At 40.5% G+C, this 24,002-nt stretch overlaps 1 protein-coding gene across 6 annotated transcripts in view; it reads right to left on the bottom strand.

Annotated features, from left to right (window-relative positions):
- Positions 1 to 20,838, bottom strand: part of DSE (dermatan sulfate epimerase) — a 33,829-nt gene extending 12,991 nt beyond the window's left edge. For 2 of the 6 annotated variants that reach the window (XM_030448515.1, XM_030448521.1), the window contains exons 1-2: positions 20,710 to 20,838; positions 8,489 to 8,957 (exon numbers count right to left, since the gene is read on the bottom strand). In XM_030448515.1, coding sequence (XP_030304375.1) covers positions 8,489 to 8,957; positions 20,710 to 20,815 — 575 coding nt within the window. In that variant the 5' untranslated portion in view covers positions 20,816 to 20,838. Of the gene's footprint in view, positions 1 to 8,488; positions 8,958 to 19,779; positions 19,850 to 20,118; positions 20,193 to 20,541; positions 20,634 to 20,709 lie in introns of those variants that run through there. The other 4 variants (XM_030448516.1, XM_030448517.1, XM_030448519.1 and 1 more) reach the window with 4 other exon arrangements.
- Between the last annotated feature and the right edge of the window lie 3,164 nt (positions 20,839 to 24,002).

A 24,002-nucleotide genomic window follows, 5' to 3' on the forward strand; every position in this document is an offset into this window, starting at 1 on the left:
CTTCAGTGTAAGAAACCTTAGGTATCCTATATGATGGAACAGTTATCCACCTCAGGCTGGTGGATAAATTCATAAATTCCCTCAAATTCCCTTGTGTATAGCAAGTCTTGTATGGAATTTAACAGAGGAGATGCACACAAAAAATAGAGAAAATTAAAGATGATGACTTAAAACCCCTCATTTCTAAACACAGAAAATGGCAGTGAGCATCTGTTCTTAAAATAAAGCTCTCGAAGTAATGACTTTAGCTGATATGAATCAGTGCCACCTCCATTAACTCAGTTTCAGTGGAACCAAGCATGTGTGGAACATGATTCACAAGAAGAACGGTCAAATATCAAGTATTAAATGCTTTTTGTATCTAAATTAGGCTCTCATTTTTCAAATGGGTTTCCAGTATCAGATTTGGTAAACAGCCTGGATCATAAATCGTGGGAAAGCATGGTACCATAGGCCTCTGCTGAACAAATTATGTGAAAAAAGAGTTTTCAGAGCTATCTATTAGCTACTCTGTTCTGAAATATTGAAGAAAACCTATGTTTTACACTGGAGAACAGCCTCAAGAGTAAAACTTAACATCAGATAGTAGGAACCTCAGCTTAGCAATTAACTGTATCTGAAGGTAGCAAGTAACCTTTACCTCAGTGCTGCATTAGCCTCTTTGGTTTTTTAGAAGCATCACATGTTAAAAAAAATTAAGTAATCCAAAGCAAATAAAGATATCTATTACGGATTTTTTAGTATAGAGAAACTACTTAGATGCACACATAAGCACCTTTATGAAAGGAAACTGTTCAAAAAAGTCTAAACCATAGTTTAAAATAACAGCTTAACCATAAATGCATCCTTGCTTATGATACAAAAAAAGTTTTTTTTACACTCATACCTGACTTGGAAGAGGTACCTATCTGAAAACTTGATAAGGTTTATAAGAAAATGCTAAGAGCAGAAAATGCTGAACGGGTTTGCTGCCTAATGATCAAACTCCATAAATATCCAAAGGCATCTGCATCGTCTGCACAAAGAACTGCTGTCTGGACAAGTTCTGTGAATGGCACAGGGGATATATATGCCTGGGGCATTCTTTTAAATTCTCTTCATCTGTGTCATAAAATACTTTACATATTTAGAGTTTCATACAAATCCTCAATAAAGAAACTGAAAGAAGAAAGAGAGCATAGATAAGGTTGGTATTATGGGCCATAAAGTAATATGGTTCTCCTACAAGTGCTGAGAGTTTTAGGTTCTCTGTTTTAGATTTGCCACCTTCTACAATGTAGAATTAATCTGAAGGGGTAATTACGACCCAGTTCTTTAGTCATCCATCTGTGATGTCAAGACCCATCATGCATGCATGGCATTTTCCAAGGCTGAAAGTATGCATTCTACCTTCACCAAATGCAACTCTGTGCTCTAAATAAGTATATCAATTGTATAAACTTTTGGATGGGAAATATAAATCACTATCAACAACAACAAAACAGTGAAAAATTGTAGCAACATTACCACAGCCTCTCTATTTCTTGACAACATTCCCTAATGCTACTGATGTCTCTTCTCTCAGTAGAAATGGTTTTCTGTGTTTTTCCCACGTTACTCTCTAGTAATGCCTAAATACTTTACTGAAAAGAGAAGTATTATAAATTCTCTAAAAATATAAGCCAACAGGGGAAAAGTACTCTTTGCCAAATTTAAGGCGGGATTTAAACCAAACTCTGACACTTAAGTGCACTGATCATGGCCTGCAGGATATTTAGAATTGCTTTGCCTTCACTTTGTATCTAGTTCTTAAAAACAAACTGAAGTAAACAGGAAGATAATACTCTCTCACTTGAGACAAAGAACACTCTTCCAGGCAGTGTGAGATCTGATTTCTAGCCTCTGTGTCAATAAGTAATATGGCATCACTGCACGCACAATGAAGCAATAAGCATATTCTGACATGTATGTTACTCAAGTAATCCACATCCTGCTCTCAGCTTTCCCATCACAAACTACTCACTGAAGAATAATCCTTGGAGTCTGAGGGTAGATGAAGCTAATGACTGAAGGCAGCATGTCAGTACCTCCTCCTCAGTACTGAAACTCTCACTAAGAGGATGCAAAGGACCTGTGGCATAGAATCATAGAACTGGCTGGGTTGGAAGGGAGCTCAGAGATCACCAAGTCCAACCCTTGATCCACTACTGCTGCAGTTACCAGATCATGGCACTGAGTGCCACATCCAGTCTCTTTTTAAATATCTCCAGGGATGGAGAATCCACTACTTCTTGCAGATGGAAAGTAGCTCAAGGGCACCCCTCTAGTGTATTTCAATGCAATCCACCTAAGGCATGGTAGCTAGCTAATGGCATGGTTGAGCTTCATGCACATTAAATGTCAAGTGTGGATGCAAATGTGGCATGTAATGGTTACAGCTGGCTTCCTGACCCTGAAATCTGCTGTGTTATTGCATAGTCTTCCCGATGCCAATGCCCTGGTGTTCTGCAGACCCTTGCTATTGCTCTGGCCTATTGCTGGGGGAAGCAGATACAGCTTTAAACCTCCTACCAGGCAAAGAAGAAAGATTCTCTTCCATGGCCAAAGGAAGTAAGTATACATACAAAGAGGGAATATACCTACCAAAGGGAATGAGACCACCAACATTTATTTTATAAACCTAATTTCCCATATTTTTCTTACAAAGCATCCAAAACAAAATATTTTCTTGTGCTCAAATGGAATATTTTCTTAACTAATGGAACAGTGTCTTTTTGTTTTGGAGAGTGAAAATAAACTCCTTGAAAAAAACCTGTTTATTCGCAAACAATCTTTCAGCCTTCACCCTTTCAGCATTTTTCTAGTTGTCTGCCAAAACAAAACCCTCATTATCTGCACAACCTAAGTGCTCAGTCATTTACAACAAAAATATCTTTGAAAAATTCATGATTTTACATGTCTGGTGTCCAAGGTAAAAAATGACAAGTTTGCCTCTGTCCTTTTAACAGTTGTGTTCCAGCAGCAGCCCCTCAGACATGCTCATGTTTCTTGTAGCTCAGTTCACAACAGGACAGGCAAAGTAGTGGCTAAATCTAAAGGACTACATGGATATCAATCTGGAAAGAAACAGCATCCAGACAGCATTTTTCATAAGTTTTAAAAGCTTCCTATAAAAGTAGGGTAGGTGTTGGAAGAGACAACTAAAACTTTACTCCTATGGAAACCTTAATCTACTTTCTATCCTCTTTGTTTTCCCCTTAGGTCTATCATCATCACTTTGCCACTTCTAAAGCTGTTTTCAGAACCTCTTCTTTTGTTTTTGGCTTTGATCACGAGAGAGTTCTTTTCAAACTGGTCTGGCTCTGAATATCAATCATGATCTTTCTGTGCTGACACATCAATAAAGATCTGTGTCTGTTTCAGTGGTTCTCAGTGCCCTACTGAGATAGAGAAATTTGGTTGTGTGATTATTTCCACAGATTAGCTGTTGTAGCAAAATTTTATATCAAGCATGTCACAAAGTGAGCTCCCTGTAGCTACCACAGAACTTCATCACCAATTTTTCTCCTAGAGAAACCATAAATTAAAAAACAAAGATATAAAAGAAACTCTCAAAAATCCAGCTAGTAATTTAATTTCACAGTCGTGCACATTTTCTATTTTTAAATGCTACATATGAAAAAGATAAAAAACAGCATGAGGGTTTGATGTTTCACTTACTAACATAATATATATTCCAGACACCAAATTCATCCTCCTCCCCTTCTTTTTCTTTTTCTTCCTCCCTGTAGGAGACTATCTTAGTATCCCCCAAGACTCTTTTATACTAACTTCTATGCCACAGTCTTATAAACCCCCAAGTTTTCTTTGAATGTGACTGACTGCTGGTTGATTATTGGGAGTCAAACAGATGTTCTAAATTTGTGGTGTCAGCACAGAGATGCTCTTTATTTCAACTTGGCATATGCAAATTTATTTTAGTTCTACATTTATCTTCAAATTTCTATTTTTATATTCACATATTTTTACTATCTGGATGCTAAGAGCAATGGTCCCGTAGTATGCTCAGTACTTTTAATGAAAGCCACCGACAGCAGGCTATAGGATTGCTGGTTAATGAGAAATAGCAGAAGGGTCACAGAATAGCTATGCTGAAGCTTCCCAGTAGCATCTCCTTACTTGCTGCTATTTCCTTGGAATGTTTGCACACACTCAAGAGTAATTATCTCCCCTGTGAAACCCATGGAGCCAGGCTTACTGTCAAATCCTACACCTTGCTGCACATTGGTAACATAATTGTCTTTAGTCTCAACCATGTGCAAAAAAAAAAAAAAAAATTAAAAAAAGTACAGAAATCCCTTGTCTGGCAATTGCAAGAGCAGGGACATCTCTCCCACTATAGAAAGGGTGCAGAATTTGTGAATTTCTAAGGCATTTGTTTAGGAAGTGGGTTTAGTAAAGAAGAGTTTTTTTCACTGCTTTGTCCAAATCCCAGAATCTGACTGGACTCTTATTTCTGCACAACGTGTGACTCCAATGACATCACTGTGCTTGGTGCGGGAACCGGCAGAGGCAGCATATGGAAAGAATCAGGAGTACAGATCCCATCGGCCAAAAACGCACTTCTGGTGGGGAGTGCTCCAGGGGCCAGTCAGAGATAACATGCCTGAAAATGCATCTATATCATCTGTTCTCTGCAAAATAAGATAATGCAGCTTAAACAGAAGGACAAACTTTCCCAAAGTTCGGGAATACCGCATCTAGTATCAGGAAAACCAAGCAAGTTATTTAACTTCAGCTTTTTAATTTTTACAGGAAAAACATTAATCTATTTTCATTGAAATATTAATGCACTAGATTTTCCTGCTCTTCCTCGTCTCCAAAAAGGTTGCCAGTTCCCACATAATTTTGGGTGACTGCTATAGTTAGCTATTAGCTATTGCTCCTTTGTTTATTTTAAAATGTAATCCTACTCCAGGATGTAGCAATTACGGATGCTCTGTTATGAGCAGCATGCCTATCAACACCAGTTGTTATGACAAACAGCTCCAGATCTGCTAGACTACATGAATAGGAGTTCAATTTAGAGTGTACTTCATTACATGATACAAAATGACTATATTGTAATTGATGGGTAAAGACAAAAGCTCTTAGTTACATGCCCCTTCCATGTGTGTATCAAATATCACTAGACTACCTCATAATTCTGAACCACATTTTTGTTTACTGAGGATTCTCATTAATGTAAAGATGAAATTTAAAATGTCAGTCTCCTCATCTCCTGACATGCTCATACAAATGACATTTTAAACTATTTATCTTATCAAGCTACTGCATGCATTACCAAAATACACTAGTTTTCTGATAAGGCTTAAATTTTATTTAATATCTCCACGAAAATTAGAGAGAACTCATCCAACTGCAGCTGTCTTTTTTTATTTTAGAGTCAATGCCACATCAGCAGAAGTTAAATGAAACCCAGACTATAAGAAGAAAACTTCCAGCAAGGAATCTATGTAACAGCCAGATTTAACTTTCCACTACATGTTGATGAATCTGTCAGTGATAAAGACATTTTAGGGGCAATTTATCTAATAGTTTAGGCACCTAGATTATAGAAGTGTAGGGAGAGAAAAGATCCTCTGATTCACTTATCTCACTGATGCCTCTGGATAAGCCCTCCTTACTGATGACATATGCAAATGAGTGTCCTAATATTCAAGGCTCCAGACTTGAGCAGCATCAAACCTGTTCCTTCCTTCCACCCTCCTAAGCAGAACATGTGTAACCTCAATATTTTAATAAGGACAACATTCATACTGTACCATCCAGAATTAGATTTACCCCAAAGTCTGAGGGAAACTAAACATGCCTAAAGAGACTGAACAACTTTTTTGTTTGTTTTAAATAATTTCATTACTGTGATATTGTCAGAACAGTTAATGTACAGTCTTAGGCACTGCTTCAGATTGCATAAAATCTAAATGCCTGCAAGTAGTGACCAGGCAACAATTCTTCTATTTTGCCATGTTTGCTCTCTTAGTCTTATTCTAAGTGAAGAAGTGTGTGCACTATGTTGTGGTGGCACTTTCTCATCGAGGAAAAACAGATCTAGGTAATCTGTCTGTCAACTCTTTCACCTTCTGAACCTGCTGACCTACTTGAGCAAAGCAAGAGAGCAGTACATGCCTTAGGTATGTTACATTCCTACATGAAATCTAGGAAAATAATTGTTGGAAAAGGAAGAGGGTTCTGTATTACTGCCCTCATTGAGGAAGACATAGTTCCCAGGGTAAAAACAAAAATTGCAGACCAGATCCATGTTTCTGTGGCAGCATTTGGAAGGCTGGTCACTTGGAGGTTACACAAAGGGTAGCTTAGCCCAGCCCTATTACCAATATTCCTTATTTCCTCCTTGATTCCCCTATTGAATGCACTGTACATAACTGTCTTGCAAAGCAAAGAACCTTAATTAAGAAGGAATTGTTTGCTGGACATAGCTACATCAGAAGAGAAAGATGAGAAAAGCATGGCTCCTCTTTCACTAAGGTAATGCAAGATACTTGCGTGAGAAAAATGGTAGTTTTGGGGAAGTAAATATTATCAAACCCAAGTGAAAATAGGATATCTGCTCAGTTCTGATTGGTATCTGGTCACCTAGGACAAAAGAAGGCATTGTGGTAATGAACAGAGGAACAACAATTATTCCAGGACAGTAATCACAAGACAAAAGAAATTGGAATGAGGTTATTGAGACAGTGGATGAAATGCAGGAAAATGAGGAAGACAGAGACAAGTAATGGCCATTATTTAAAAAACCACCTGCACCTCTTTCTTACTCCAATAAAACAGATGGCCACATAACAATGTGTTTACCGAAAGCAAGTTAAAAAGACAGCAAACAATGAAATTCAGATAAAGATGCTGAATTTGGAGCAAGCCTGCAGGTCTTGTTGGAGTTGGTTTCACATCCTGGGATACCCCTCTGTACAGCTGTGTTCTGCTGCCACCATACCAGGAGAAAGCTCATCCTCCAGGCTGCCTCTGAAGGTAAGGCTGAAGCTTTGTATTGCTATGCTTCAGTGGAAGATTTTGGAAATAATCACTGTCCTGCTATGCCACTACTTTTCCCAACTCCCTTGTGTGTTCTTTTCCATGACATGCAAAGCCACTTGGGCCCAGTGTGTCCCTTCTCTCTCTTGCCACTTCTTTTGTTCTAGTTCCTGTGATTTGGTGGCATACACCACTTTAATACCTGGTATAAGAGAACCCTAATACTATAATGCCTGTTAAGTCATGGCTCTCAGCAGGATATGGATTCCAAATTATGCTAGCTCAAATCCAGCTTACTTCCAGTGATGGTCCATGGATGGGTGACATTTATGGGATGCTACTAGTTGGTCTGAACCCAAAGGTTACTATTCTCAAAGGTAGGGAATAGTAGTTGGAACAATTAATACTGTTTGAAGAGCTAATGCTTCCTCCTGTCTTGACTTGACCCTGACTCAAGACTTCTGCTGAGCTTCTGCTGCCATGGAGGACAGCGGCTGCCAGTGAGGGACTGGTGCTCCATCTCAGCTCCATCTCATTGCCCTTGGCAGAAGCTACTGTCCTGTAAAAGACCACTGTCCATCCTCAGACTTCCCCATTGTGGCAGCAATCCCTGGGGCACAGTCAGCAAGGTGAACTGAGCAGGGCAACTGCTGCTGGAGGCTACTGAAAAAGACTTCAGGGTCCAAATTTCTAGAATCACCCACACAGTGAGAAGACTAACTTCTGTCCCCACAGAACACTGTGACACTGTGGGGGCTAAGTAACTTCTGTGTGACACCTTATATGGAGGTGAAGTTAATTCAGTATGGGTCATCAAACAGATACCCAGTTACAGTAATCAGATGGACAACTGCTTTTATCACACTATAGTATGTCTTAAGGAGAGGTCCAAGAACCACACAGCAAAGCAGAGCTGGAAGTCTGAACTGAAGCTCAGATGTTAAACCATTCAGAAGTCACTTGGCTCCAGAAGCTCAGAGTCCCTTTTACCTACACTAAATTATAGCTTTCTCATAGGTCTCCATTTCCTGAATTATTCCTAAGGAAGAATTAGCCAAAAGAAATTGTATAAATCAGGAAAAGAGAAAAAGGATATTAAAAAATAACACCTTTAGCACTCCTCACCACAAATCAGATATAAAACCCTGGCTTCTGACTGGAGACAGGTTTGGATTTTTTTTTTTTTTTTCTTCACAGGGGTTAGGTTGGTGAACAAAGGGCCACACTCCTTCTTTCAGCATTAATTTGCAACAGGGTAAGTCTAGTAAAGGTGAAAAGCTGTGTAGTACTGCTGGTCCAGAGGAGCATAAAAGCATTAAGCAAGCGAGTCACTATTAAAGTGAACATTAAAACAACTGAAATAACTCAAGAAATTCACTCATGTACTCACTCCTCCAACTGAAAGCAATTTATGCAGTAGGAACAACTTAAAAAAAAAAAAAAGACAAAAATCTACCAACTAGGCTGAGCTGCCATCCTCTCCATGTAATCCTTCGCCATGTTGATGGCCTCGATGTTCTCAGGGTAGAGCACACAGAACATTGCCAGGGCCCCAAGGTTGTTGCCATAAATTTCATTCCACCGAGCGCCGAACTCCTTCGGGTCCCAGGGAGGAAGGTACTCCAGGGGATTCGACAGCATTGTTTGCACTGCCTCCATCAGACGAGCTGCAATGTGTCGGTGCGTGGTGGCAGCCTGGAGACGTAGGGCCTCCACGTCTCCTTTGGAGAAGTAGATCATGGGGTAGCTGTCGTAGTTGGCATTGACAAAGGGAACCATCATGTTCGGGTCCTCCCCGGCGCCGCAGGCGAAGGCGAAGCAAACCGCGTGTATGAAAAACACACTTGGGGCACCCCGTGTGTGAGTCCTCATCGTGGCATCAGATCTCCAAGTCTCAGTGGCAGCCAAACCATCTTTGAAATATCCTACGGCAGATGGATGCAAAAGAGCGAGTTAGAAAATGAATCTGTGAGACACTGTAATTCAGGATGCTCCCTAGGAAACACGAGTCCACCTAGATTTAAAGAAAACCACGTATCATCCAGGTGGCTTTCAAATATTTTCTGTACGAATACTTCAGATAAAATGCACACTGAGCAATTCATCCTAAGGAAAAAACTGTACACTTTGAAGAAGGCCCCTCTCTCCCACATCTTTGCCTCCAGCAGCTGATCCAAGGCATAGCACACTGACAGCTCTTGTACTCGAGATCTCAAATAATTGCAAGGAGGCTTCACACGGAGCTGACAGTACTGGCAAGAGGAGAAGGAAGGGAGGGAGGAGGAAAGGGGAGAGTCAAGGAGCTTGTGCTGGCAGCAGCCAGGCCTGCGTGCTGCCTTGGCTGATGTTAGCAGCTGGAAAAGGAAGGGTGAGGAATGCTGGAGGTTTGTGCCGGGGTCATTTTATACTGCGCTGCTCGAGGCCTCCGGTGCTGACACGTCCTCGTTTTCAAGAGAAAAAAACCAATACAATAAAAAATTAACAAGTCGGAAAGAAAAACGAGAAAGTGGCAGACTCTTTGAAGAACAGCTGAAATATCCTGCCTTTTGAGTTTTTGCTTTTTTTTTTTTAAGGGCCTCTCCATTTTGCATGTGGAAATGTACTGCCAGCTACCAAGAAGGCTGAACGATGAAATAAAGCACATATTTTCCTACATACATGACTTCAGAAAATGTGCTCAAATAGCCAATCTGTCCAGAGGTTAAATGCAAGTATTTAAACATAGTAAGTTACATCGTAAAAATTACCAACGCTTTAGCCTGAAGTCTCAGATAAAACACGGCCAGGATCCCCCTGAGGAAAGCCAGCAAATTCCTAGAATTCTTGTGAGGGGAAAGGTTACAGAAAGCAGACCCAAGAGGGACAGTTTTATGTAAATAATGAACAGTAGTATTCAATTATTAAAAGGAGAAAGACAGAAGGAAAGAAAACCTAAAATCAAATACGAATTTTTTTCCATGGAAAACCTCTTCCATAGGCTTCAGTCATAAAACACATAAGAAGCTGAAATACAAAGCCACCTTTTATTTCCTCCCACAGCTCCCTAACTATAGGTATTAATATTTTCTAAACTGAAACTCAGGCAGCTGAAACATTTATTTAAGAGACCTACACCCTGATTTAACAATGGCATTGATACACGCATAGACAGTGAGACAGCCTTGACAGATTGGGTGCTGTAGATTGGGTTACTGGACCCTCTAGGTGCTTGTGTTCAGCTTTTTAAATTAATTTGGGAGTAAGCATCTTTGGCCAAGAAGTAAACATCTTTCTTTGTTCATTCCTGCCTAGGGTAAAAAAACCCTGCACTTTGGAACTGTCTAAGTTTATATATATTAAAGCACATAGAATAATTGCTTTAGCAGAGTGTAAAAGAAGATGGTGTTTCGGTAGTATTTTAATGTACTTTGCAAGTATGCTTTGCCCTTTTTTGGATGTAAACCAGTCATTATAGGACACGTTACGCAGATCTTAGGGTGGTTTATTTGGTAATATTTTTACAATATCTACTAAGTCTCCCACTACATACACACCTTTAAAGAAACATGCACTGTAGTTTACCCAAGCATACTTAAGTCTGCTCATATTCTCATCTATACATAAGGAAACCATACAAACCATACAGCAGTATATTTTTAAAGGAAGGAGGTAAGACCATTATACTTGAAACACTATATAATTTTTAAACTGTTGGACAGAACTGTTTTTTCATAATTAAAAAAAAGGACTCCACAGTTGGTATTTTTAAAAAGCCTCTATGACCCTTTTGAGATGGGGGCAGAGAAAAGAATCTAAAAAAAGAAAAGAATCTGAAAATTTTTAAAAATTACTGTAAGAATAAGGCATGTATATAAATTTAGGGATCATTTTAAGAGTTCCCTGAATTAGTGTCTTTCTTTCTGACCAGAGATTAGGGAACATACTGTAAGGTTTGGCAGAGCTCCTCCTTTGTAAATCTGGACACACATTTCCCAGCATGTCACCATCACAAACAACATCCATTGCTCTCTAAAATTCATAGTTGGTATTGTAAGAATTCAATAACCCCCTTCATTGTCTCCCCTCATCTGCATGTGCATTAATAGAGAGGGTAAACACTGTTTTAACTTTGTACATGAGAAGCAGGCACTATACCACACTGTTCAGACTAATGACTGCATAACTGGAAAACCAATCTATATTATATTCACAGTCAGCATACTCAGAGCCCAGATCTGGAAGACAGTGAATAGGGAGTGACAAAAGCAGACCTACAAAGTTATCCTTTATTTATCCTTGACTAAACCACACTGACACCCTTCCTATGATAGGAAGGCAATGCAGACTGTCCCACAACCTTGCAGAGCTCAGCCTGCTGTGACTGATGGATGGGAGGAGGCAGCAAGAGAGGAGTTCACCTTCCTTTCCATGCAAACCTCATGGAGGCACCAGCCACAACCAGATGGTGAGAATCACCAGTGTGAGGCCCCAGGATGTTATGGCTATGGCTATGGCTCAAACTGTGCTACATAGAGTGATGAGAGAGACAAAATGTTCCACATTTGCTCATCCATGATGCCGTTTAAAAGCAGGACCAAAAAAAGTAATAATGAAAACAATCACAAAGCTTCAAATAGAATAAACGCATGGATTTATCACCTAGATAGTAAGGAAATACAAACAGGATGGTTCTGGATACAAACCAGCCCTGCAGGGACTTCAGATGGCAGAACTGCCTTCAACCATGCACACTATCAGACACTTTGCTGACTAGGACTAGACCTGACCACACACTTCACTTACTGGTCCAGGTGGCTCCATAGGGCTAATGGGCATGATCACCATCCCTCAGACCAGCAGCTGTTTTGTTTCTAAACTGGTTAATAAGATAAAACCACTTGCAAAAGAACCAAAGCACCTTCAGTAGAAAAATGTGACCACAATATTTAATATTTATGGGCTATTTAAAATTCATTACAATGTTATATATGTACCTCTGTATATATATATATATATATATATATATATATAAACAAAACAAAAAAAACAAAACCAAAAAACCCCAACACTGAAGCCAAATGCCTATTCAACTGTGTTAACTATAGCCTGATGTTTCCTTAGTTAACTTACTTGCATACTGAAAGCTAAAGAAGCACATAGCACTGTTTGAAAACACACATACAAACCTCGATTATCTGTACAGCTTAGCTGGAACCAGACATGTGTAGATAATTGGCTGCATAAGCTCTGACTTCCTAGTTCTAAATGAAACTGCTACAAGTTTGTTTTATACAAAGGACTCAAAAGAACAGGAGCTTGGGCTTTCTGATCACTTAAATTGCACTCACAATACCAGTTTTTAAAGTTAAAAAATTTTCTTACTCTCATATTACATTGCATTATAACCATCCACATTTTCCAAGAAAAACTTTGCCAAGTAACTCAAACTTTTATGAAAATCAGGGAGCTATTATTCAGTTTGGAAACCAGGACATGATAAAGTATTAAAAGTCAAAAGGAGAGTGAAGGATGCTTGCTTATGGAAGTAAACGCTAACACGCAATGTTGTCTCAAAAGTCTGTTACAGTCTCCACAGATTTTAAAACAATTCCATCTTCTTTTGGGCAACTCCTACGTTCCACGAAGGCTGCGGTTCTTGGTGTCGATACCTCAGTTATCTTCACAAAGGTTTGGGCAAGAATTTTGTTCAAATATTTAATGGAAAATCTATCCCACCATATTGACAAAAAGCAAAATCTCCTGGTTCACCCTGCAAACTTTTACCTTAGACAATGACCTGTGAATCAGCAAAGACTTAACTTTTATAATTTTTTTGCTCTGCTTCTTGATAATTTTTTTCATAGAGAAAGCAAGCTTTTCCTACTCAATTTTTTGGTAATTCTGTCAATTTCATGTTGAACAACAGTGTCACTCTGGTGCCATCGCAAATTGCATTATACGATCACTGTGTTGAGCCATTCAAAAGTACCTGCACTAAAATAAAATAACCAAGTTTAGTGCCCAATCCTAAAACAGGTAAGACAGTCACAGATATTGGAACAAGAAATGGTCAACCACCACCACCAACTGCTGCCATACTGGTATCATCTAACAGTGGAGAAAAGCCATGTTCTGTAGGTACTCTTCCTTGGCACTCTGTCCAAATACCTCAAATTATTAGCAAAGCTTCCAACACACATTGCAAATTACTTTGTTGCTGATAAAGCAGCAGTTCTAAACTGAACTAATCAGTTTGGAAGAGTTGTTTTAAAATCATGATGCTTACAGCTGGAGAGTTATTTGCCCAACAATGTCAGTTTTACCACTGATCTAAATATTTTGCAAATGTATTTAAAAATGGGAGAGCAACTGAGTCCTCTGACCAAATCCAATGACATTTAGGGACTGAATAATGCAGGGTAAGTCCACAAAAAACAGAGAGGTGAAAAGGTCAATGGAGACTAATTCCCATATGTTTTGCCTGTATGAGTCAGTTCCTACTGATTTACAGAAACGTATCTGATGCAGCAAAGTTAGGCAGCAAGAAAAGCATGAACTTATCTTTGTACTATAACAATCACAATAAATCTACTGACAAAGCTGTACAGTTACCACATCAACATGTAGTACCGCTGAGTCCCCCTCAAAGCAGCAGGACTGGACAACGTGCAGGAAATTCTCATGTCCCAAGATAACAGCAGCTGGGAGTCCTTCCTCCACTGCCCTTTTTGTCAGTCAGATAAGAAAAACAGTGACCATCTGTCTCTCCAATAAAAATTCTGGAAACATGTAAAAATCACTGCCTGCAACTTGAAAAATACCTATTATGACCTTAACCACCAGGGGACATTACTGCATTTCTTCCTCTGATTTTTTCAATGAGAACTATTGCTACATTGCAATTATATAATGTCAAAAATATTTCAAAGCTTTTAAATACTGAAATCCCAAATATAATTCAGAATTAAATTTACAGTAAAATAAAGTACAGCTCAGGTACCCAGGTGTTAGTACTGTACTTGTTGTGAAGTGATCCCAAATACCTTGAAAGAAGCTTTGAATCAACTTGCCTGAGTAACAGCTGTGCTATGAAAATCATAAAGGCAACCAGAAAGAACCAGTTCCTATAGGAATTATCAGTGTATGACATCATGTCAAGAGTCAAGATTTAAACTTGTGTCTGTCCTTTGATCTATGAACAAAACTTAATGGATCTATTTAGAGCCATAGACAGCCATATGAGACCATCATTCTGGGAGAACTGAGGGTTGCATTAATTATCCACCATGCTACAGATAGGTAGGGCTGCAACTGAAAAGTATTTTTATAACTACACATTAGGATGTATAAGGTATCTGCAATGGAAGCTTTATCTGTTCAAATCTTTCATTTAAAAGTTCATTTGACTATTCTACCACTGTATATATAAATTAACATGTCATACAGAGCCAGAGACACGCTGAATGCATAACCTTTCCTCTGCTGCAAGCAAAGCCAAGATTTAAATTGTCTGCATGCCCAAACCATAATCTGGGAATCTGGAATTTTTTTCTATTTTATAATTTATCCTACTGTATAAATGTATGCTCAATAATTTTTTTGATTGCACTAACATTACTATTCCTAACATTTACTGAGATCTTTTATTCTCTACTTCACTCTATAGAGTGAGTAAGAAAGTAATTTTGATCCTGAAGGGGTTCATTCCCAACCAGTACAGACATGCTTGTTGAGCCATCCACATTCAGTGAAGGAAAGCTCAATCATTTTTACCATCAAAGGCGTAAAACTATAAGCTACCACAGAAAGATTTCCTTTCTCACCAGCATTTTATCCTGAGCTGAAGTAATTTTAAAAGGACATTTTGATATTTTTAAAAGAATAGTTATTTTTTGCAGAAATGTTTTCACAGACGCTAACAGTAATGGAAAACAGGTTGAGAATTTACATACCAGGCCAGACGGATACATCAGCTACATCTGTCCATTCCATTAACGTCCCAGAAGTCAATCACACCCCTCATCCATCTATCCTATTCTCCCTGTGGGTAGGGCACTTTTGGGGCCCAGGACCATGACTAGTCACAGACACTGCAGAACCAGGGAGCAGAAGCACCTGTAACAATTCTGGTGGTGAAACGATACTCGTGCAGCAGCTGCTAAGAAGGAACTCGCCCATGCACGTAGACCCACGCAGGGGGTCTCTTAAGGCTGTGAACCCTTCGGTGTGGGGTATCAGAAACCAGGACTGGGGCTTCCTCTGCCTGCAGCAGCCCTCAGCCCAGAAGCGTGACTGTGCTTGGCAAGAGGAAGTGAGCAAAGGCAGAGATTATCTGAGGTCGCCGGGCTCTGCACAAACTGAGCGGCACAACTGCGGTGAAGAGGAAGAGCTGGAAAACCTTCAGAGGGTGACTGCAATGCCCAGGAGGTGCAAATAAATGACAGGAAAAAAAAAATTAATGATCCATGCGAAGGGGGAAAGCCGATGTTACTGCTGTCAAAACAGAATTCCTCCTTGTGCCTTACTCAGCCCACTCTGGCTGTTACATGCCATGGAGCTTCCCTCACCTTTAAGGAGGCCAACTACACCAAACTTCTGATACTGAACTAGTGTTTCAATTTCTGAATTTCATTTCTACTCTCTTTTTCAACTAATACTTCTGCATTAGCCTTGACCTTTACTCTTCCAAATACTTATAAATATTCCCCTTGTAAATGGCAAATGTGTTGTACCACATAAATGACAAATGTAAATGCTTTAATTCCTGGCTTCTCTTTCATCTCTACTATGCATAATTAACAGTTTTACTCTTTCCTGCTTGTTGTTCTAATTGTCCCTCATTCAGTTGCATCCAAGATGTTGGAAAGACATTAAATACTCCAGCTGGAGTTTTACAAAACCAGTTCTCACTCCCTATATATCTGCATTTATCTACAGACTTCATACCAAATAGTTTCATTTGTAAAGCATTTCCACAGGACATCATATTAAAAAGCAGGAATTCTAAAGCACATCACATCCTTCAGTTGCTATGGGATCAAAACTCATTTTAGTTATGTTTCTATATCCTCTTTATAACTTGGGCCTACATACAAAACTATATTAAAGTTTTATTTTTATTCAAGTATTGTGGCAGCATGCAGGAGCGCCAAGAAAGTCAATTTATAAACCTAAAAAGAATTCAATCCAAGCAAATGTAACCAACATTTGCTTTTATGTTATCCATGTATCATCTAAAGATGCGTGTATGCAGACCTCAAATGTGTATTCACATAGAAGAACTACTCTTTTATTTGCTGCAGGATAAATGCCTGTGTTTGTAGACCTAAATTGCACCACTCTACTCAGTAGTCACACTTCACTGCAGATAGATATGCTGTTCATTATTATTGGTATAATTCTGTTGTTACCTATGCTGCTTCCATCTGTTATCTTATTATCTATGGTTTATATATATGTATATTTGTGTGTAACATATGGTTTACCTTCCCATCCATCCAGAGATACAATATGTACCTGGATGTAGCTGGTTTTTTTCAAGGTACAAAATTGAAGATATAATAAAATGTATTGTGCTGTAGTTCTTTGGGGGTTACTACTACTGTTTTCACTGCTGCCCAGGGTATCCTTGGTAAAAAGTGACAATAAAAATTTGCATGGACAAAAACCTTAAATACAGATGCACTCAGAAGGCTACATTAGTCCTGCATAATTTAGCTGTTCACAACTGGCATGACCAATTTGTGTGTGTAGGCATCAACATAATGATAAAATTACAGGTTAATTATTAAAGTTGTACAATCTCATTTTTGACCTTGAGTTGCACAGGCACAGTTCTCATAGCAGAACTGAAACCTGACATGTGATGCATGTTAACAAGGGTCTTATTAAAAGGCTTTAAAATGACATGTCATCCACAAAAATGTTTTCCAACAACGTCTGGAAATACTTTGAAACCTCTAGGCAGCCATCTGACTTAAGAAGGTATACCAGGCTGATATCAAATATTCAACATTTTAAATATTTCTGATAAAAATTTAAAAAAAAAAAACAAAAAACAAAAACACGACAAAACATAAAACAGGGCAGTTGTGGTGAAAGAACTCTTACGTTAAAATTACATTTTAATACTGAGATCCAACACCTGCTTAAGTCAACTTAGCAAGGTCCCTACAACCCAGTGCATGCTCTGAACAACACTGGTGCTGGCTCCTGCTGTATAGGCTGGGAGCCCAAGCAAGTGGAAAAACAGAAGGACAGATGCAGCAAGGAAGCTTAGCTGGGCTAAGAGACATCTGCACAGGGTTCACCCATTTTAAAGGAAGTAGCTGAAAGGAAGGGCTTTCTGCCCTCTTACAGTCTATAAGCATGTGCCTACAGTCTTGGACAAAATTTGTCACTGTGGTTTAATAGTTTTCTAGAGGACTACAATACTGTAACTAAGCTCTTCGATTTACTTCAGCTGAATGAAAACAGTAAAGAAGGCATAAACAACCAAGACAAAGTTGCTGCTGAGATACCATATTTACCAATTAAATACAACTTGCTAAGCAAAAGTAATAGTTACTTTTGCTCACCAGACACTTGAATTACCAAGTCTAAACTAGGAGACAATGGTTACAGAAGGTTGTTTCTTTCTTTATCTTTTTAATCCCTTCAGAAAAACATGGGGGAAATGGTCTTTATTTCTTTCAAAATATCCAGGAACAATAGCAGTAGTTACTAAGCTTTTTTCTGCTTTTTTTCTAGAGTATGTTGTGGGTACCAGATGTGCAAGTTTCCACACTCAAGCCTAAGAATCTAACTCAGTTTTAGCTAAATACAATCGCTTCTGAGAGAAGGAACACTTCAGTTTTACAGACTCATTTAACTCTAGCTTTCACTGCTCAGACTGCTGGGGACTGATGGATGCCACCATTTCTGCACCAGGGTATAAACTCACTGCATTCATGATTCACATCCCAAGAGCTGTTTGGTGATGGGAATGACTTTCTATCACCACTGATGTAGGCTTTATTTTAACTCAGTTTTGAAAAAGCTTATGTGCTTGCTGTTATTGTACTTCAGGAAAAGAAATGGTACATTCAGATCTGATAAGCAAGTACCAAAACCAAGATGTCACACTAGAAGTAGCTTTCAGCTGCTCCTTTTTACTTGTAACTGGATGCAACCTATAGAAAATACATCTTAATACATCTTAACAATTATGCAGATAATTATATATATTTTCTTCTCCAGAGGAAATAATAAATATACCCAGATATTTATTTACAGAATATCTAGTTGGAATAACTAATATATATTGTATTAAAAATTGAGCTTGCCTAGGCAACCAAAATACATCTGTTCTACCACAGGTAATAAATTTTTTCAGTTCATATATTTCTTCCTTTGCAATATGTAATCTCTAAGAATTAAGAACATTTTTTTTTAAAAGAGATTGTATATGAATATGCAGTGGAAAACCAGCACCAAGTGCCTTTTGAGGTCTGCCTCCACAGTAGAGGATACAGACATGCTTATAAACTATTCTCATATCTTGCTCTTGTATTAAATAACAGCACACAATTTTTCCAATGGCAATTCAAAATTACACAAAGTATCCTAATACTTCAACAAAACAACAAAAGATCTTTTTTGTTTAATAAGAAGAAAAGAAAATGACATTTTGTTAAACCACAAGTAGTTCTGCCCTAGTAAAATACAGTGTATTTTGGTTTCAAATCCTAGAGAAGTTTACAGATGATGAAGAAAATCCCAGTCCAGAACTTCTACTTTGTTGACTTCCACTGAAAACTTAAGATAATTTAAGTCACTGAAAAACACATATAAGCAATGTCATACAGTATAAGAATTCATAGTTGAAATAATATTTAGTGCTTCAGTAGAAAAAAGCACCCAAGGATCTCCAAGTAGTTATGAAACAAATTAATTAATTAAACTTCTCAACACTCCTGTGAAGCAAGCAAGCACATTTATCTGTTTTATGAGGAAGGAAACAGAGCCATGGAGAGGTGGAGTGACTTGCCTGAGGCTAGCCAGCAAGAGTCTTTCAGAGTAATAAACAGCATCTGAATTATTGATTCCCACTGCTGCCCTTCAGCTGCATTGTTTCTTTTCTGAAATACTGCAATGAGTTATAATAATTGTTGGCATGATAAACATAATGTGGCAATATTTACCCGAGATTTTCTTTGTCTTTGTTTATACTATATTAAAACTTTAGTGTTATTTAAATTGCAATTGATCTTTTTAGTGTGACCAAAAATCTCCAAGTAAGTTGAGCAATATTTCCTGTATTTCATTCACAATTGTATCCATTTCATAGAATCATGGAATGCCAAGTTGGAAGGGAACTTAAGGATCATCTGGTCCAACCCTTCCTAGCAGCAACACGGTTTAGATGAGAAATGTCTTATATTGACTCCAGCTGAAAATTCAGGAAAATGTCACAGCTTCTTGCTGTTTCGAGATGGAATGACAGAGGAGCAGAGAAAGGCTACTTTCATTCATACCAAACTGCATTTGAAGAACTGGCATGCGATGCATCAAGTGATGACGCACAGATCTCATGCAATACTAGCTAAACGCTCTGCAACTTGTCGCCCTGGGGATGAGGAGACCGAGCTTCCTCATCGAACGATTGTGGTCCCAGGTCACCCACGACTTTTACAACAAAAAAGTGGCAGGAAGTTACATCGGGCAACGCGCTCTTTTCCTGTCTCTCAGCTTCCCCAGGTGCAAGGAGGCAGGGATGCTGCCGCTTACCTTTCACACGCGCATCTTGGGGAGGCTTAACTCGTTAGCAAAAGGCTCGGAGGCTCTGGAGGCACCGGTGCTACGGTAGAAGAGCAGCAAGCGGTTACGCACGGCGCCCAGAGTTAAAGCTTAACACAGAATGAGCTGTGCCTCCCCACACACACCGACCCACCCCCCGCACAAGCCGAGTCCATCCTGAGAGATTCCCAGCACCCCCGGGAGGCTCCGGGTGTCCTCACCCCCGCCGTCCCGCCGGAGACGGCCCGGAAAAGCCCCCGCCCCGCGGGACGCCCTCTCCCCGCTCGACCGGGCCGCTGCTACCCGGCCCTGCGGGGCTCCGGCCGCCACCTGGTGCCCGCTGACGCCGCGGGCTGCCCCGAACCCGCCCCGAGGATGGGGATGCATGTGGCGGGGGCGGGGGGGGAATGGGACAGGACGAGGGGCTCTGTGTCCGATCTCTCCCTTCCCGAGCTCGCCCGCAAACGGCGCCCCCATCCCCGCTCGGGGGTAGGGGCGCTCCCGGGGCCCGCCCCGCCGCCAGCCGCCCCAGGGCCTGCCGCGGGTAGGAGGGGCGGGAGCAGCCCCTCAGAGGAGCGGAGCGGAGCGTAGCGGACGGGACGGGACGGGACGGGACGGGACGGGACGGGACGGGACGGGACGGGACGAGGCGAGGCGAGGCGAGACGGAACGAGACGCGACGCGACGGGACGGGACGGGATGGGATGGGACAGAGAGGAGCGGAGCGCTGCCCCGCACCGTACGGGCACTCACCGCCGGCGGCCCCTGCCTGGCGTGGCTCGGCTCTGCGTGGACCCAACCAGAAAGTTTCTCCTCAGCAGCCCCGAGGGACGGAGGGGGGGGGGGGCGGTTTTTAAGTCAGGAAGAAAGTGACTCCCACCCTCCCGCTCCACCTCCAGCCTTCCGTCCCTCCTTCCTTACCTCTCCTCCCGTCCTCCTCCTCCTCCTTCTCTCCCCCCACCCATCCAGACCGCCGGCCCCTCACGCTATGGCGCAGGCGGGCAGCGCCGCGGCCCCGCTCCTGCATCCGGGGGCACCGCACAGCCCAGCCCGGCCCGGCCCGGTGCGGAGAGGCGCGGGAGCCCTCCCGGCCTTCAGGGCCCCGCCGCAGAGGTTCGGAGCACAGCACACGGGCTACGCAGCCTCCCGGGCCGGCCCGGAGCCATCGTTTACGTCTGTGTGTGCTTATTTATGTATTTATTTCCGGCAAGCAGTCGGATTAGCCCCCCTTCCACCCGCTCTTCCGCGGCTCATAGTTGACGGAAATACCCTAATTCTGCCTTTTAGCCCGAGGACTCGTTTCTCTGCAGGGACTGTGCTGGCCCCAACACTGGAGTGTTGGCAATTTGATTTTTCTGCACCTAGAATGTACGGCAGCGGTATTACGGCTTGGGGAAAGGGACTGTGGAAGTTAAAGCATCCAGAGTGAGCTCTTCATGTGCAATACCCATCTCCAGTGCTGTCACCGTACTCTACGGGAGTAACAGGACCTCCCATTCAAAAGTTTCCCCAAGCCAAGAGGGAAACAAAAAGCCAATTTGTCAATCTGCTCTTTTAAGTATGGTGTGACTACTTACATAAATGTTTCCCATGTAAATCAAGACCGTGAAACACCGTGACCTTTCAAGCCAATCATCCTAACTTTTTTTGCAGCCAGTTGAATACATTAAGGAACATAATAAAAAAGAAAAAATAAATAAAATAAATGAACCTTTGGGACAGTTTGCTTTGCTTTGTCAGTCACTATAAGAAAGAAAAAGTATGCAATGAAGAAAACCAAATGTTTGTTGTGTTCTGAAAGCTAAGCATGTTTTATTCTATTCAGACAACTGAAATGAAGATAAAAATATTTTACATGAGGTAGATCAGGATGGCACTCAGCTGCCTGAAGTTTACATTTCAGTGAAATGTGTGTCAATAGTGTGTTTACTGATGTTTTTGAGTCAATGAATGGACTTTAAGTGCTCAGTTCCCTGGTTTTAAAATGTAAAAGCTCTGTTTTCTGATGATAGTCATAAACATGCTCTTTGTGGTTTACAGTGTGATTTCCTGCTGTTGTATCAAGATCAATAAACTTGTAGAATATATACCAAACTAGAAAATATACATTTTCCTTCACTCCTGTTGTTTTTCCTAGCCATATTTATTGACTGTGTGATGAATAGGGATCCACAACCTGTTGCTGCAAACCCTGAGAGCAATGCCAGAGCCTGGAATGAAGCTTTGATTTTTTACCAGTAATGACATGTCTAAAAGCACTGAGTGCTTCAGTTTCAGTCATGCAAACACTAGATTAATCACTGAAAGGTATGTTTCTATCATCTATTTGAGTAGCATCATGCTATACTGCATTGATAGTGGAGCTGTAAAGTATTAATGTTGTGACAAGAATGAGCATAAGAGGAGCTACAGACTCTCCCAGTCAGACCAGATGTGACGAACAGGACAATTCTACTGGAATTCCTAAAATCATCAGGATGCCTAAATGAGGATAGCAGGTATCTGAGTGCTAGTCACAAGTCTGCGTCAGGTATTTAAATATATTAAGTATCTGACCCTCAGTTAAATGGAATTAGCCCTTACAATTCTTAACAGCATAATGCCCAAATGGCTTTGGAAATCCTGACCCTAGTCTGCGGTTCTGTTTGTCTGTCTGTCTATTTACCAATATTGTAGAGAAACCACTGTGCTGCCTTGTCATGACTGAACATCTGGGCAAAGTACACTACAGCTCCTCTATGGCCTGTGCAATTGGATTTCTGCCTCATAAAGTTTGAGCTTGGATATGCTTGGATCTTGGCCTGCTGTGCAGTTAGGATGTGGTAGAGCTACATACAGAAAGTGGAGAGCCACAAATCCTCTCTGCCTTATGTCCTCTTGTGTAAAATGGGGCTCATTTTACTTCCAAGTAACTCACAGGATATTTGTCAGGATAAATAAATAAATTAAAATGTATAGGATGATTCAGAGATATCTAAGAGAGGCAAAGTCTTGCCATTCTAGATTAATTTCAGCACTGCCACTAATACTTTTGAAATGAGGATTAGAAAGCATCATGTATGTGGACAGGCTGAAAAATTTAGCATAAGGACATGAAAACTGGAGGAAGATGTGACAACAGCATTCAGCTACATGAAACCTGCTGAAAAGAAGCTTATAAGCTCTTAACCACATCCTCTAAGAACAGCACATAAGTTGCAGTAAGAGAAATTTAGGCTAAATAGGGCAAAAAATTATTGGTAAGGGTAAAAATGCAGCAGAAGTGAACAGCACCTCTGTCCCTCCAGGCTTTTAAAATACTAGTTGGACATATTTGACAAGAACGGTTCAGATCTAGAAGGTCTGATGAATCTTGCCTTAGAGCAAAGGGTGGACCAGAGGACTTGCCAAGGTCCTTTCCAGTTCTGTTTTATATGATTTTGTGCAAAATACTACTTGCACAGGCAAGATGATGGTTTCTCTTTCATGTCCCTGTGCCCTTCCACTCTTTAGCAATGGGTATAACCTCTCTTGCTAAAGCTGAACTTCCCTCAGTGGTTTGCTACTCTTGCTGCATGCCAGTGAATTTGTTTCTGATGACAGCAAGAAGAAAACAATTAAACAATAAAACAATGCCAAACTGGAGCAGGAATTCTGGGTGGGATGCATCTAACTTCTGAATGTGTCAGACAGTTTTGTTCTAAACTTGACTGGCACCTCTAGTCTGGTCATGTTAGACTCACTTTATAACTTCAGGGAGAAAGAAATACCCTTAGGGCACAGTTCATTTGACCTGTTTTAGATATCTTCTTTAGTCTGTGACTAATAATGTTGCCAAGTTACCTCTTCTGGCCACTAACTACGGAACTGGTTTCAATGATTGACTCAGTAACATGCCATCATACTATTTCCAGTCTTTTGGTGCTTCTGTCCCTGAAATCTTTCACTCCACCTCTTCTACCAAGTATCAGAACCCTAGTTTCTTTGTTCCTTTCTTCTTTTTTATTGGCAAGGTCCCATTGAGGTTAATAATTTTTGTAGCTGTCATTTGCTTAAATCATATAATGTGAAACAGAAACATACAGCAAACAGATCTTTCAGGTTGCACTGCTCCAGCATGGATTTTAGAGAGCAGTTAAATTTACTCTTCGGAGCTAAAGACCAATAACTTGGCTAGGTTGTTGGAGCATACTCCATGGAAATTGTTTGAAAACTCTTCAGGTCCAACACTTTCA

The sequence above is a fragment of the Calypte anna genome, chromosome 3, assembly GCF_003957555.1.
Source record: "Calypte anna isolate BGI_N300 chromosome 3, bCalAnn1_v1.p, whole genome shotgun sequence".
In the NCBI taxonomy this organism is placed as follows: domain Eukaryota; kingdom Metazoa; phylum Chordata; class Aves; order Apodiformes; family Trochilidae; genus Calypte; species Calypte anna.